General features: G+C 38.6%; 2 protein-coding genes across 4 annotated transcripts; one reads left to right on the plus strand and one right to left on the minus strand.

The window, feature by feature from the left end:
* Window positions 1-464: 464 nt before the first annotated feature.
* LOC131683502 (uncharacterized) lies at window positions 465-5,554 on the minus strand. Of its 2 annotated transcripts, XM_058965532.1 has the most exons (11): window positions 5,477-5,554; window positions 5,072-5,426; window positions 4,796-5,009; window positions 4,654-4,743; window positions 4,312-4,595; window positions 3,914-4,251; window positions 3,562-3,852; window positions 3,374-3,490; window positions 3,096-3,311; window positions 2,541-2,727; window positions 465-893 (listed from the first exon to the last, which is right to left on the minus strand). In XM_058965532.1, exons 2-11 carry the CDS (start codon window positions 5,402-5,404, stop codon window positions 498-500), a joined length of 2,466 nt encoding a protein of 821 aa, XP_058821515.1. In that variant the 5' UTR covers window positions 5,405-5,426; window positions 5,477-5,554; the 3' UTR covers window positions 465-497. The 2 variants fall into 2 exon arrangements, with proteins under 2 accessions (XP_058821515.1, XP_058821514.1); XM_058965531.1 differs by having other exon boundaries at window positions 5,072-5,549.
* An 8,879-nt stretch (window positions 5,555-14,433) lies between these two features.
* On the plus strand, window positions 14,434-15,045 carry LOC131679894 (ragulator complex protein LAMTOR5 homolog). Of its 2 annotated transcripts, XM_058960645.1 has the most exons (5): window positions 14,443-14,452; window positions 14,524-14,569; window positions 14,631-14,692; window positions 14,763-14,877; window positions 14,933-15,045. In XM_058960645.1, the coding sequence occupies exons 2-5, from the start codon at window positions 14,535-14,537 to the stop codon at window positions 14,985-14,987; spliced, it is 267 nt and encodes an 88-aa protein (XP_058816628.1). In that variant the 5' UTR covers window positions 14,443-14,452; window positions 14,524-14,534; the 3' UTR covers window positions 14,988-15,045. The 2 variants fall into 2 exon arrangements, with proteins under 2 accessions (XP_058816627.1, XP_058816628.1); XM_058960644.1 differs by having other exon boundaries at window positions 14,434-14,569.
* The last annotated feature ends 215 nt before the right edge of the window (window positions 15,046-15,260 follow it).

Raw genomic sequence — 15,260 nt, forward strand, 5'->3', positions numbered from 1 at the left:
GCCTGTATGCATGGATGTATATAGAAGCAATGTATCCCTGAGCAACATGGAAGGACAGCCTCCGAGCCGCCAAAACGTTCATTGGAAGCCGGGTATGCGGTCATAGGTGTGACCATAAAGTACTGCACACAGTCAAGTCCATCGGTGAGACGGTGCAGTTAATGCACATAGGTTGTTGAGACAGCTCGATTGCACACTGATAAATCACAAATAACAATTATAGAAGCTCAAACCTTATTCGCTTTTTTCGAGTTAGAAAAATCTCTTTATGAATAATTGGTAACCTCATGTGCGGAGTTGGGAGTCGAGCCCAGGTAAGCTGCGTATAAGGCACTCGATTCATCCAATACGCCATGCCCGCGATCTTCATAAGATTTTGAGATTCAATTGAAGCGGAATGTGTCGTTATCTATATTCTTATTATTTTCAGCACATAGAATTAGTATTTATTTTTCTCTTTCAAATTGATGGATAACGAAAGGTTTACATTAACAGATTTATTCACTCATTTCTTCATTTTGCAACAGTTCTCTGAGCTCATTTTCTCTGCAGGAAGTAATCGGTACACCACCCATGATCATGGCAAAGTGTTCTTTTGGGTGCGCTTTACGCATATGAGTTTCGACAACAGTAGCATTGCCATGCACATTTAGACAAATGGGACACGACGATTCAACTTCTTCTGAGCCGTCGGACTTCATTTTCAACCCTAGAGCTTCTTCGAGTTGATTCCGATCTAGGTTCAGTTCTTTTATACCCTCACGACGCCTTTTGTCCCATTCCTCACGATGCGACCATCGTTCATGTGACCTAGCGTAATCTTTGCTGTCGTAAACCTTTGGACAGAAGCTACATTTGATTGGCTTGCTTGAATGCACCTTAGCAGTGTGACTCTACATACGAAAGTAGTAAAAATTAGTGACAGAGTAATGTTTTTCCTGGGAGCACGTCGTTTGGCATAAGTTCGTTTGGCATAAGTTCATTTGGCATAATGTTCATTTGGCATAACCGTAGGTGACACATACGGTCGTTTGGCATAATGGTCATTTGGCATAATGGTCGTTTGGCATAATTTGAAATATACATTGAAATCTCTGTTATATTAGGCGTTGACGATGCCTAATGTGGCTACGCCACATCGCTTTAAGCGTGGTGCTGTCCGACATCGCTCCGCTCCGTCGGGCTTAAACTAGCTGATAGCCCCTATGTTTAAGTAATCCGGGCAAACGAGTCGATCACAGATTTGCTTGCAAGGGGCTGCCGTTCCGACGGGGGTATACAGATTCAAAGAACTGCTCATGTTTGAAAGAAGGAGTCAACTCCTAAGTTTAAGTAATCCGGGCAAACGAGTGGATCACAGATTCGCTTGCAAGGGGCTGCCGTTCCGACGGGGGTATACAGATTCAAAGAACTGCTCATGTTTGAAAGAAGGAGTCAACTCCTAAGTTTAAGTAATCCGGGCAAACGAGTGGATCACAGATTCGCTTGCAAGGGGCTGCCGTTCCGACGGGGGTATACACATTCAAATAACTGCTCATGTTTGAAAGAAGGAGTCAACTCCTAAGTTTAAGTAATCCGGGCAAACGAGTGGATCACAGATTCGCTTGCAAGGGGCTGCCGTTCCGACGGGGGTATACACATTCAAATAACTGCTCATGTTTGAAAGAAGGAGTCAACTCCTAAGTTTAAGTAATCCGGGCAAACGAGTGGATCACAGATTCGCTTGCAAGGGGCTGCCGTTCCGACGGGGGTATACAGATTCAAATAACTGCTCATGTTTGAAAGAAGGAGTCAACTCCTAAGTTTAAGTAATCCGGGCAAACGAGTGGATCACAGATTCGCTTGCAAGGGGCTGCCGTTCCGACGGGGGTATACAGATTCAAAGAACTGCTCATGTTTGAAAGAAGGAGTCAACTCCTAAGTTTAAGTAATTCGGGCAAACGAGTGGATCACAGATTCGCTTGCAAGAGGCTGCCGTTCCGACGGAAGTATACAGATTCAAAGAACTGCTCATGTTTGAAAGAAGGAGTCAACTCCTAAGTTTAAGTAATCCGGGCAAACGAGTGGAATCTGTGATCCACTCGTTTGCCCGGATTACTTAAACTTAGGAGTTGACTCCTTCTTTCAAACATGAGCAGTTCTTTGAATCTGTATACCCCCGTCGGAACGGCAGCCCCTTGCAAGCGAATCTGTGATCCACTCGTTTGCCCGGATTACTTAAACATAGGGGCTATCAGCTAGTTTAAGTCCGACGGAGCGGAGCGATGTCGGACAGCACCACGCTTAAAGCGATGTGGCGTAGCCACATTAGGCATCGTCAACGCCTAATATAACAGAGATTTCAATGTATATTTCAAATTATGCCAAACGACCTTTATGCCAAATGACCATTATGCCAAACGACCATTATGCCAAACGACCGTATGTGTCACCTACGGTTATGCCAAATGAACATTATGCCAAATGAACTTATGCCAAATGAACTTATGCCAAACGACGTGCTCCCGTTTTTCCTTAATTGCTATTTTAATTTAACTTACTTTGATCAAATATGCCTTCATAGTTTTGCCACAAACTTCGCAGGGTGCCATAGTATCGTCACAGCAAGTAGTCTGCCGGTGCCTTTTGAGTGCCATTCTGGTCATCTGTTTCCCGCATTTGTCGCAGGTTAGTAACACGTCATCGTGCACGAACTGGCAATGAACTTTGAAGTAATTTGCTTTTACACTGTAATAAAAAAAATGTTTTCAATATTTATTGGATGCTGATAGGGATCATCCATAAATGACGTAGCATTTTATGAGCGATTTTTAGCACCCCCCTCCCCCATCGTAGCATTTCGTCACAAACTGCTAAATACCCCCCATGGTAATTACGTAGCTTGACGGTAACTCTACCCCCCCTTGTCCCCGCAAATTCTTTTAAAAAAATTAAAAACGATGTTAGTTATTCCCCTTTAACAAAGCTACGTAGCATGACATGACCCCCTACCCCCCTGTCGTCACACATCATCACAAAATACAAAACTCCCCCCTCCCCCATATAATGCTACGTCATTTATGGATGGTCCCATAGGTGGTGTCATTCTTAATTACATGCGATTGCAATCAGGGCATACTATTTTATCATCCGATCTGACAATTTTATGCGATTTCGTATGTTTATCCAACGCATACAGTGATAGGAAGTCCACATTGCATTTGAAGCATGTGTGTTTGATTTTCTCTTGTTGTTTCTTGATAAATTCTCTTCTCCGCGCACGCTTTTCCTCATGCTCTTCGAGATGTTTTTCCATGTCATCCTTGAGGATACTGAAATATTGAAAACACATAAAGAATAGTTTCAGATCTACCGGTACTATTATAATAGTTACGCTTTCTGGCATTCTTTGCAAGCTTCATACTCTTCGCCGAATTCAATCATTTGACGCTTCGTGATATGTTCAGCACCATGACTTTTTACGTGTTCCATCATTTCTTCTGGTGTGTAGCTAAAATAAAAGTAATCAACTATTCGGAAAGGCGTACAAGTTGTATTTCCTCTTTCGTGAAAGCAACTCACAAGTTTTTGCAAATATAACAGGAATGTCTCTTTTGTCCTTTCTGTTTATCGTCTTTACAGTCGGTATCGATGATTTTAGTGTCGGTTGGTGAAGCTTGGAAAACAACTTCTCTAATATCTCGCTTAATAGTTGTTACGACTTCACATTTCTGATTATTGTCTGTATCGTCCATATCGATAATGTCAGCGTTGGTAAGCGGAGCTTGGATGAGAGATTTTCTAGTATCTCGTTTTGCTCTTGTAATATTTTGGCAGTTATTTTTGTGCTCGGTATATCCATCCGGCGAAAAACTAAAATAATGAGCATGATAGGAAACAGACAAGCATATAATAATGTTTAATGAAAAAGTACCTCTGTTTACACATTTTGCAGCTGATTTTGACTTTGTGATCCTGATGCAGATGATGATTCAATCTTTTTTTCTTAAACACGATTAACTTACAAAGTGTACACTGATAATAATCATCTGGCAATGTGTCGAATAATTTTCCACCGTTCACCTTGGAAGTTGGTAGTTTTGGACGTGCCACTGGGGGTACTTGTTTTTCGGGAATAACGGGTATAATCGTTTTGATTTTCTTTGCCGTTAGATTCTGCTGGGTGCGCAATACAAATTCATAGAAACAATAAAACTCCTCGACTAATTTGCAGCACTTACTACAAATTAACTCACTTTCCACATTAAGTTTCTAAAGAAAATATTAAAACAATGATAATTCGGTGCCTTCTACATAGGCATTGATTCTTACATTGCTAAACAGGACCTTGATAGCAGCATCGTTTCTGGTATCTATGGCCTTTAGAGCCGTTGGTTCCAAGCAAAGTATGCACTTAAGTCCCACTTTGATACGGTTCAGTAAAGGCGTTGGACATTCTGGTTGAAGCCTCAGCTGTGATTGTACAGCTGGCGTTGACATTGTGATTGGAACAGTATTTGCCGTTGGTAAACTGAAGTTATGAATATTTGTATTTTCGTCCTTTTTTGGACAGGTATCTTTAGCCAGTGAGATGATATTGTGTAAATCGAAATGGGCTAAAAATATAAAAAAACTTGGCATTTGTGGATTAGAAACTATGGAAGTGTAACTTGCCAACATGATCAGTAAAGGGTATCTTTTTTCCTAGCGCTACAGATGGAATCCAATCCACGTTTTCCACGTCTGTTAGTTCAGCCATTTTTCCTGTAACAAAATTGTTTAATTCTCGATACACAAAATATCAAGAGTATCTTACCTGTTACGAAATGTCGGGGACATATTTTTAAATTGTTGAAGTTAAACATCCGCCAGCTATCTGGTTGGTCAATGATTTGTAGCCACAAAAGCAGACGCTTTTCTGACAGCACTCGATTGATGTAGCTGGTCATGTCCAGCTTTGGAAACGCAAACGACTGCAAATGCTTGCCAATACCGGGCTTACTGTTGATGCAGCCTTTGACGATGCAAAGCTATTGCAAAACATTGGAGATCATCGGACGCGGTTTAATTACGGAAACGATCAGACACTTACAGTTTGTTGAACTCGTTTCTTTTGCTGGTAGTACTCCTGCATTCTTCGTTGTATTCTGAGCGGATCATCGGGAATTGAACAAAGTTTCAACCAAGGCAGCCAATCTGGGTGGGTCTTGTCTGATGTTTCGGCCGGCTGCTTGAAAAAGAAATGGTCGCTGCAGACCCGATAACTCTTATCGGTTTTGGTAACACGGCAAAGTTTTTTCCACCTATTCGATCTCTCTTCCACCAAAGATGGGTCATCCAGATTCGATGGCGGCGGAATGGTGTACAAATGTCTAATGAACGTTTCATATTTGTTTCGGCAGCCAGGGATTGTACATGCTTCCATTGTTCTTTGTATTAGAGAACCTCTAAAAAGTATACTAAATTAGTATTTTTTCAATGAAAGAAATATTACTACCGAAAAAATTTTATAATCAAATCTTTATTATGGAAACAACTTTCGACAGTGGCTTGAATCCAGAGATGCCAGGTACTTTTTTCAAATGTCTGCAATAATAATTTTAAAAGTCTGGGAAGAACAAAAATGTCAGGAAAGCTAGTGTAACCAAAAGTCTTTATATTCAAAAATCTGCAAATATCTGCATCCAAACTAAAAAATCTGCAAATATCTGCAACCAAACTAAAAAATCTGCAAATATCTGCATCATCTAAAAAATCTGCAGCTTAAATTAAAAGTCTGCGAATTTGCAGACTTGTCTGCAAATCTGGCATCTCTGCTTGAATCGGAACTCGTCGAAATGGCTTACGTCGAAACGACCAGGGTTGCCATTATTTTTTAGGAATGAATGGCAGCTCGAAACGAGTGGATGCTTTTGGCTCGAATCAAAACTCGTCGAATGTTAACAAAGTTCATTCTACAGTGTCAAGCTAAAAAGCGTTGTGGCGTAGCTTAAACCTGTGCGCCGCCGCGCCACGCCGCCGCCGCCGGTAATTTTTAACGTACGCCGACGCCGAACGGGAGATCGGCGGCGCGCCGCCGATGCATTTTTCCCGCGTCGACAATTCGCGAACTCTAAAATTGTTGACTCATAATTTTATCCACAAATCTAGGAATATTGTCTATGGACCGAATATACGACGTTAACTGATTCATGATTTATCACATCTTGATCATTATTTGGTATTAGTGGTCGTCAATTGGATTACAAAATTAAAATAATCTTGATATTTTCTCGAAAACCATTACACGACACTCGTTATATAATTCAAAGATTCATTCTTGCTTCGTCAACTGGTTATGATTGTGAGCATAACAGTTTCAATTCACCATTCGTGTGCGTGAAATGGTCCACAAATTAAAAAAAAAACTTCCACTTTCAAGATATATGTGCCTGAAATTTACGATTATGTACCTGATCCTAATCTTTGCACGTAATCGATTTCACTGGAACGTAGTGTATTATTCATTGATTTTTAACCGATTCTTAATTCCTAATATGCTACACACGATTCACCAGCCGAGCTCGTGAAACTGTTCATGATGTAATTCATGAAGTAATTAATTTTCCACATAATCTTATTATACTTACGTAAACAATTACAAGGAACTATCACTATTATTCATGGATTATTCGCTCTACTTTTTGGTTTTGAAATTTCTATGTGAGCTATTGTGTACAACTGCTAGCAACCAGTCTCATAGGCACGATCATTAGATACAAAGATATTACTAGGACCTGTAACCCTGTTATTCCTTTGTTAAAATTCAGGGAAATGTTCGGAATCAAATAAAACTGCGCTGAGATAAATACATTACCTAGCCACAATTCATGTCCGTGAAATAATTTAGAAAACTATAAGACACGTGACTCTGTGTAAAAAATCCAAGGTCCCGGTCAGCGTGGCAAGCAGAAAGTTAGCAAAAGTTGAGCAAAGCAAAATTGATGCTGGCAGCGTTTCTGTGAGCATTTTGCGCGATTTGTGCGAGAATTCTGGCAACGAATTCGCTCAAATGCAACAACCATTTCTGACAGAAGCGGTTAAACCAACCGATGCTGCTCACTTTTATCCAGAATCGAGCCAGAAATGTACAGCCAAGATCTCTGCACGCTTCCTGCCACATCTTTGTCAGATGTTTTGCTCGATTCGTGCTAATACCCGACCAGGAGAAAATAACTGAGCAATAACCCGAGCATACTATTTTTTGGTATTCATACCAAAACTTGGTATTAATTGATTATTATACCTCATTGAGGTATTAAGCAGGTATTGATGAAACATTTTTCAATACCTTCTTAATACCTCAATGAGGTATAATACTTTAGTTTAGTATTATTTATGTATTCCAGTGACTTTTACAAATACCAAATCAATACCTTATTGAATACCTCCATGGAGTGAATTTTGTTACTGGAAGGTTGTAAAATGTTTTATTATTATTCAGGTATTATAATAACTCGTTTTATTATCAAATAGTTATTTGTAGAACAAATCAGTGTTATTTTTTTTGCTATTTTACCTCTTATGTAGAGCTCATTAATACCATATTTTGGTAAACAGTCGTTGGTATTGATGCCTAAATTTAGTATTCCGCAGTTATTTTCTTCTGTTCGGGTATCTACCAGGTAGGAATTGCCAGGATCTTTGCACAGTTTATGTCCGAGTTATACCAGGGTTTAGCTCGGTTCCTGTCAAAATTTGCCAGAAAACGCGAGCGAAACCGAATTCGCCCTAGCTCAACTAATCCGACAGAATACGCGAAGAAATCTGACAGGGGTGCCAAACCAAGACTTACAGAAATCTAGCAGAGCGGTCTCTGCCAGAAAATTTGCTCACTGGGGGTAAGCTCAAGACTAAAATATCACGATAACACGACGAGAATAGGGATCTTTAATTTGAAAAAAATGTGCCAGTTTTTCCTATGTATTGGTAGCGGGTGTCCTTACGAGTACACTCATATCATTCTTAAACCTTAATTATACTTTAATGATTTTTAAATTTAAAAAAACCAAATTAAATTCAACCAGCAAACTGACAGTTGTCCTACTAAATGACGTATCTGCTAATATCACGTTCGCCTCATTGTTAACCGGGACAGCACCCCACACAACATGATCTGGTACTTTGTCAATCCGCTAGCAGCCTGCCATCCCAAGTTTAATCTGCAAATTATGGTAGATCTGATGAGGCAACCTATGGAGTCGTGCAAGTCTCATGGGTTTGGATGTGTTACTGTCCTAAAAGGAAACAAACTAAAAAATGTTTTTTCAATAGTTTCGGGCCAAAAAATTGAAAAAGGACTGAGATATTACCTCACGGTACTAATCTGCATCAGAAAATGCCTTAACCCGCACACCCCTAAAGATCCCTATTTACGACGTCGTTCAATTCTTGACTGTTTTAGTCAATAAAGTTAATACAAATCAATGTTTCATCGAGTTATGAATTAGAATCATAAAAATATTAAACATATTCAGACACAACCACCTACTAAACATTTGAGTATAATGTCATCTTTTTTTTGCGTGAAATAGTTTTTTGAAAACACAAAAATTATTTTCAATACGAGGTTTATTTATAATTGATTGAATCGTGACCTATTTTAAAAAAAATTTCTCGAAGAATAGTTGAGCAAAGTGATCTTGACTTTTCGCGACGCTGGTGCAGATGTGGCGATGCAGGGGGTAAGATTTCTAGTCTCATAAATTGTTCATCGTGTGATCTAGCCCCACTCAAGAAAGATTTTCAGTGTCAGTTGCACCAGCCCGGTATCACAGACAAATAAGACGTAACACGAGATGAATTTTCATCACTCGTAGAAAAAAACGATCGATTTCAATTACAAATCGGTGGCGTTAGTGAAGAGATTTTGACACAGAGCTAAATGCGTTACTTAGTTTCCGCACCCACCCGAAAACGTTACGGTTTTTTTAATCTCATGCAAACCAAAACAAACAATATGGGCCAGTAATGTGAAATTCATTATTGTCGAAGTGCCCAAGGTGGGAGTTGTTCACAACCATTTCTTAAGTTACAACACGATGCCGATCGGTGAGTAAGCACATAACAGGATGTTAGTAATTTAATCGATTCGGTGTATCGAATGTATGCAATGGATTAGAATTTGTTGGTCCCCGGAACTGCTGGAGAAATTGGCGGGGTGCAGGTGCTACGAAAACTAGAGATACGCTCAGACCATTTTCAATCAGACTTGTTTAGTGATAAGTTTCAACCTAACAGGAGCTAACACTTCAAGTCGTGGAATGATTATGATTGATAGTAACTGTACATTTAGGTTTCGTCAGGGTGTAGATCTGTATGATTCCAGCACATCGAGCATACTTTGCACTTAAGATAGAAGCAGATCGTACGTTGGAAGAAAATGTAGTGCCAGGGAATCGTATTCCTTATCATCGTGGCGATTTTGTACTTACAAAATGTAAAAGTAAACACCAGCCTGTAAAATGAAGTAATGTGTCTACCTTGAAAGGTCTCCTTACACGATCATTAAAAGTGACTTTTCTGCGCAGTAATGCCAATAATAACGCCTCGTGTTAGGGTACCTGATATCTGCGGGATTCCAAAAGAGCGACGGTAAACAACCCAGGGACAACTTGACAGATAGTGCTGGTTTCATATATGCACCACCGATTTGATGGTGGCGCTAGTATGCCTTCTCTGTATGAGTACCACGAACAACGAAACGAAAAAGTTTCAAGAGAAAAACGTGTTTCGTTACGTGTGTTATGAACGCCGTCAAGGCGGCTAGAACAACATTTAGAAAAAGCTTATTCCAAAATGTGAATAAAGAAAACTATTATTAGAGAATAAATGTATCCCTAACTGAAAACCGTCAGCAAAGTTACATAAATCTTATTATATGTTTAGCTGGAAGTCGTTGTTTTTAACAACCGGCCCTCTTCCTTCCTAAACATGTTTTGGTTTTCTTGTTGTGTGAAGTTTGAAATCGTTAAATCATTGGTGCTTTTTATCTCGAGAAATGTAAATGAAAAATATTTTGGCCAATGAAAGTACATCACCACCAAGCTTATAACAATTCGTTTTGAATAGAATTTGTGTTTTTATTAGAATTCTAGCAGCAAAAAGAAATGGTAGAAATGCTTAAATTGATTATTTTCCACAGATATGGAAAATAATAAATGGGATGCGCCTTTTTCAAATTTTGCTCCATTCGAGCCGCCATGACATCACCAAATTACTCCAAAATTTGCTTATGAATTCAATATATGGGAGCTGTCAATTGTCCCCGGGCTTACGGTAAAGATGACTAAATAGAAACAAAAAACAAAGAAACGACAACAACAATTAATTTCCTCAAACAAACCAAAAACTGTTTTACCGTTGCTTAATTTCCCAAATATAGAACAATAAATAATTATTATGGGTCATTGAAATACAGTCGTTACTCTGCACTCGTCAAATTTGTCCATTGCAATCATTATTTCATTCGAAGTCGTAGTATGCGACATCGACAATTTTTCTATTTCGTTCTTCAAATTTTATAACTGTAAAAATAGTTCCACCTTTCATTTATTATCACTATGGTTGCGAGAATTACATTTTGTGCAATGTGTTCAACAGATGTCGCTAGTACATCGTGGGCGATGATTTTTTTAGATTTCCTTTAAGCTGTAACGTTTGTTTGTATGTGCTGTGAAGTCTGTTACAATAGAAAGGGAAAGGAATTGTACTGTCAAGAATTTATTAGTTACATACCTCAGCGCACACCTCTAGCGTAGCTACATTGTGTGATGGAATTAAAATAAAATCGGCAACGTTAGCACAACGTAAACACAGATTTTCGACAAACATGTGATTACGGCGTAAAAACCTGATAAACTTACTTTGCTTTCTGTGGAAATCACAGGTGTTGTTAGTAAACAAAAAAGAAAAGTTTCTCTTTCGTTAACTACTATGCACTGTGTTCGGCTAAAACGGTTTGTCCGGAATTCTCTGTCAAAGAGAATTTTGACAGTTGACTTTTACGCCCTAATCATATGCTTATCGATAAATGAACACTACAGATGAACCTCCCCTATTAGGTTTTACACCAATCAACCTAAACCCACACAATGAGTCAGATGCACTTCGTTCGACAATTCTCGGTGGTTTATTTACATGAGAGCTACGTTAGTTCGAATGCAACAGATGAGCATCCTTCGCACTCAAACTCACGAAACTGACGATGTAAATAAACCACCGGGAACTTTCAAACATGAACTTTATTCATCATGAGTTCATTCGTGTCATCTTGTAGAACTCAATTGAGTTCTACGCGATGATGACACGAATGAACGAATGAAGTTTATGTTGGACAATTTTTCATTTGTGTTTACATTTTGCTAGCGTTAGCCTTTTTATTTTGATTCTCGATCTAATATGGCTTAGCCAATATCGCTTTCTTAGACGGTAGACGATTCTAGTTAAAATCGGTTGTGTTACTGGAGCCGGAATACTAACTAGAACCAACCAGAATTCCGGCTGAACTTTACTGAATACCTAAGTCTTGTCTTGTCTTATGGTGCGAGAAGTTGAGCTGGTACTGGAACTGACATTAGAAAGCGAAAAACCTGCTTGCTGTAAACCAAAGGGATGATATCAGAGCGAAAGCTTAGCAGATCAGCGCTGGCACTAGAAACGCAAGAAAACCAAATATAAGAAGCTAGTTGTCACGTCTTGTCTTAGCGTTTGGGATGGAATCCATCTAATATTCTAACTAGAATCGGTTGTGTCACGGAAGCCGAAATACGATCTAGAACCAGTCAGCATTCCGGCTTATTTTCCGACTGAATTTTACTGGGATACTGATTACATTCAGAATTTCGAACTGGTTCCGGAATGGGTTTAACTGGACGGCTTAGCTGCATAACCGAAGTATCACAAAACCGCTGAGGATCCACCGGGTGCGGTGGCCGGTGAACCGCTGGCGGAAGCAAGCAAACCTGTGGTCCACTCGTTCACTGATAAAATTCCGAATGTTAATTCTATTTGCTTCAAACCACTTAAAATCCATATAAAGAATAAATGCTAATGTTATCACGCGCATATATACCTTCTATGTGTCAACTATATGTCAACTGTATAAACTACGTATGCACACACATAAGTTACACACCAAAATTTTAGGATAAAAACTCAGCAAATGAAAGGGCTGAAAACTCAGCAATTTAATTTCTATCGTCTAAAACGATTCTTTTTGCTAAAAATTTTGCAATTTAATTGTCAAATTGACAGCATGATCACCGACTTTTCAGTAATCTAGCCCGCATATTTTGACAACTCAATAGTGGAATTTCGAGCGAAAACAATTGTCAAATGGTTTAAATTAACTTGATGAGTTTTCAGCACTTTCATTTGATGAGTTTTCATCCCAAAATTTTGGTGTGTATATTTGCGTATTGTTATAAAATCGGGTTTTTTGTGCATTATAGTTATATGAAATGTGAATATAAGATTAATATTTCTTGTAAATGCAAATATTAGGTTTATGTACCAACAAATAATGTCTATATACCACCGCCAATTGCAAAGATCAATGTGTAAAATCAATAGACATTACATTTACATTTTTATCAGTGTTTGTCAGGCGTACTCAAACATAAGGAATGTACAACAAATTTGCATCAAATTAGAAAAAATGCATTTAATATCCATTTTTGCATCAACTTTGCACTACCTTGCAGAAAAGTTTGTTTAACAAACGTCACTTTATTAGCCACAAGGGGTACCATTTCGATGCGGCTTAGCCGCATAACCGAGGCCTAGGAACCGAAGCAGCGCCCGAAGCCCCTGAGGATCCGCCGGGCGAGGTGGCCACCGACCCGCCGCCGGAAGCAAGCGAACCTGTGATCCCCTCTTTTGCCCGGCTTACTCAATCATAGGGGCTATCCCTAGTTTAGACATAAAATAAAATTGGCAACGCTTGCAAAATGTAAACACAAATGAACACTCCGGATGAACCTATCGTCAATTGACATTTCGACGAGTTTTGATTCGAGCATGAACCAATTCGATCGTGAACAGACAAATGGGCGAAACTAACAAATGTACACAAACAGAGATTTGATTAATATCTGAAAGAGGAGTAAAAATACTTTATAAAAAATATAAAAACTCATTTATAAATATTTCACACTTCATGAAAATCAATAAAAAACAAAACGGCGGATCCGACTTTCGACTGTAAACAAAAAGCCAGGCGGGTTACGCCTCTGCATTTCTAAGGTAGTGTATACAGGCGAAATTGACAGCATCATTGTTTACAAGGTCCGTAAACAGACTCGCCCTAAACAAAAACCAAGTGCTTGTTACGCCCAGGAGGAATAACAAATTCCTCCAGCGAGCACGGCGAAAGCCACATTTGATTTTTGTTTTTTGGCGACACTGCAGGGCGAAATTGAGAGTCGTCAAAACAAGAGGGCGACTCAAAAATGGCCTAATCAACATTTCATAACAACACTCGGCGAAATAATCTGTTTTCAATTTTATCAACGAAAACGTTATTATATAAAACTTTTTAGTTATGCTTCCGAAAACTAGTATTGTTTCAAAGTGTTTCAATACATTTGAAGGCGCAGTATGCAAACACTGTTAAAATACGATTTAATTTTCTGAACCGAATTTTCAAAGCTATTTTTCTCGATTCGATATCATTGGGACTACGGCCCTTTGGTCGATTCATGATTGAATTGTCAACTGACACTTCGACGAGTTTTGATTCGAGCGAGATAATGTGGGCCCGAATGAACTTTGTTTACACGGTTAAATAAAACAACCTGCAGAATAAGTTCTTTTAACTTACTTTTGAGTTGTGCGTCGCTTTCGTACTTATTAGTGTTGTCAAAAACAAAAAGAGAGATTCGACTCAGTCGAGGTCTTCCGTGGAGGAAGGTACTTTTGAGTTGTTTGGGGTGAACTCAAAATTAGGTAAATTCAACTTAAATTTGAGTATAAAAAACCTATCAATAAGTTGTAATTTTTGCCGTGGTTAAATAGAAACTACCTTCAACACGGTTTACCTAATTTTAAGTTCCCCGAGATTGAGTCAAAGGAACTCAATTTTAGGTAGTTTTTCGTTTCCGTGTACGTTCGACGAGTTTTGATTCGAGCAACTTCTAACCTAGCAATTCCATATCAACATTAGAATAGGGCTAATAAGATTTGTAAACAAAATTTTGTTTTGCTGATTTCTCTTAATTTGTTATATTTTCAACCCAGAAGACATTTGAAATTGATTCTACCAAGGGTAAAGATGTTGATTCGTGTGTATCTTTCATGAATTTCGACTCGACAGCGGGGTAATGAGCGAAATAAGTTTGTTTATAAAAATCTCATTAGCCCTTTTGAAGAATTGATATTGAATTATTATTGTTGTTGTTGTTTTCTGTTTTTCTCTGGCAGTATATCAATAACAGTACTGTAGTGTTTAATAATTTAATTTGCTAAAAATCCAACTTGTTTACATTATTAACATCGTTCTTTGAGGCACAAATAATATGGAAGAGCATGTCGACCAAATTCTAGATAGAGTGTAGGTTTGTTTGAAACTTTTTTTTGCATCAGCAATATTAAATTTTACTATTCGTTCGCAGGATGGCTACACCTGGCAATCTTGGATGCTTATTGGCAAATAATCAAGGGTTGTGCATCGGTGGTATGTAGAAATGAAAATTTCATTTAATGTTTCGTTAATTTATGATGCTGGTTTTAACAAAAATGTTCAGCACGGGGTAATGCTTCAGACAAGTCAGCAGGAATAATAGTGGCTATTTCTGAGCAAGCGGCAAAATTGGACCCCAATTGTAATGCCCCTGTGGTTTCCCTGGATGTTGGCGATAAGTACGAAATATTCATTCAAACTTAATAATAACTAACAGATATTAATCGTTTCTAGATTATGTATAATTCATAAGAATGGTGTCACCGGAGCGGTTTTCAAAGAAGTTTAGTCAAATACGTAATTGTTTTAAAATTTGTTAGGCGATAAATAAACATTTTTACTTATAATTAATGCTTATTGCGCAAGCCATAGTGGAAATTTCCTAGCGACTCGAGGGACGTCAATTGTCAAAACGTTCTCATTTTTACGCGATACTCCACCGGTCAAAATATGCAAATTCATGCCATTAATTGTTTAGCGGCTAAACTATATCACTGTTGACCAGGTCCATATCAACTTTTGAATAGGGCTAAAAAGATCTTTTTTGTATTTTAATTGCCCA

Source organism: Topomyia yanbarensis, chromosome 2, assembly GCF_030247195.1.
Source record: "Topomyia yanbarensis strain Yona2022 chromosome 2, ASM3024719v1, whole genome shotgun sequence".
NCBI classification, from domain to species: domain Eukaryota; kingdom Metazoa; phylum Arthropoda; class Insecta; order Diptera; family Culicidae; genus Topomyia; species Topomyia yanbarensis.

Bases quoted from the DNA above. Each gene is read 5' to 3' on its own strand.
- LOC131679894 (XM_058960644.1), top strand. From the start codon at position 14,535: ATGGAAGAGCATGTCGACCAAATTCTAGATAGAGT. The intron at 14,693-14,762 runs GTATGTAGAAAT...AAAAATGTTCAG, and splicing joins TCAAGGGTTGTGCATCGGTG to CACGGGGTAATGCTTCAGAC. The intron at 14,878-14,932 runs GTACGAAATATT...AATCGTTTCTAG, and splicing joins TCCCTGGATGTTGGCGATAA to ATTATGTATAATTCATAAGA.
- LOC131683502 (XM_058965532.1), bottom strand. From the start codon at position 5,404: ATGGAAGCATGTACAATCCCTGGCTGCCGAAACAAATATGAAACGTTC. The intron at 4,744-4,795 runs GTAAGATACTCT...ATTTTGTTACAG, and splicing joins TCCCCGACATTTCGTAACAG to GAAAAATGGCTGAACTAACA. The intron at 4,596-4,653 runs GCAAGTTACACT...TTATATTTTTAG, and splicing joins ACCCTTTACTGATCATGTTG to CCCATTTCGATTTACACAAT.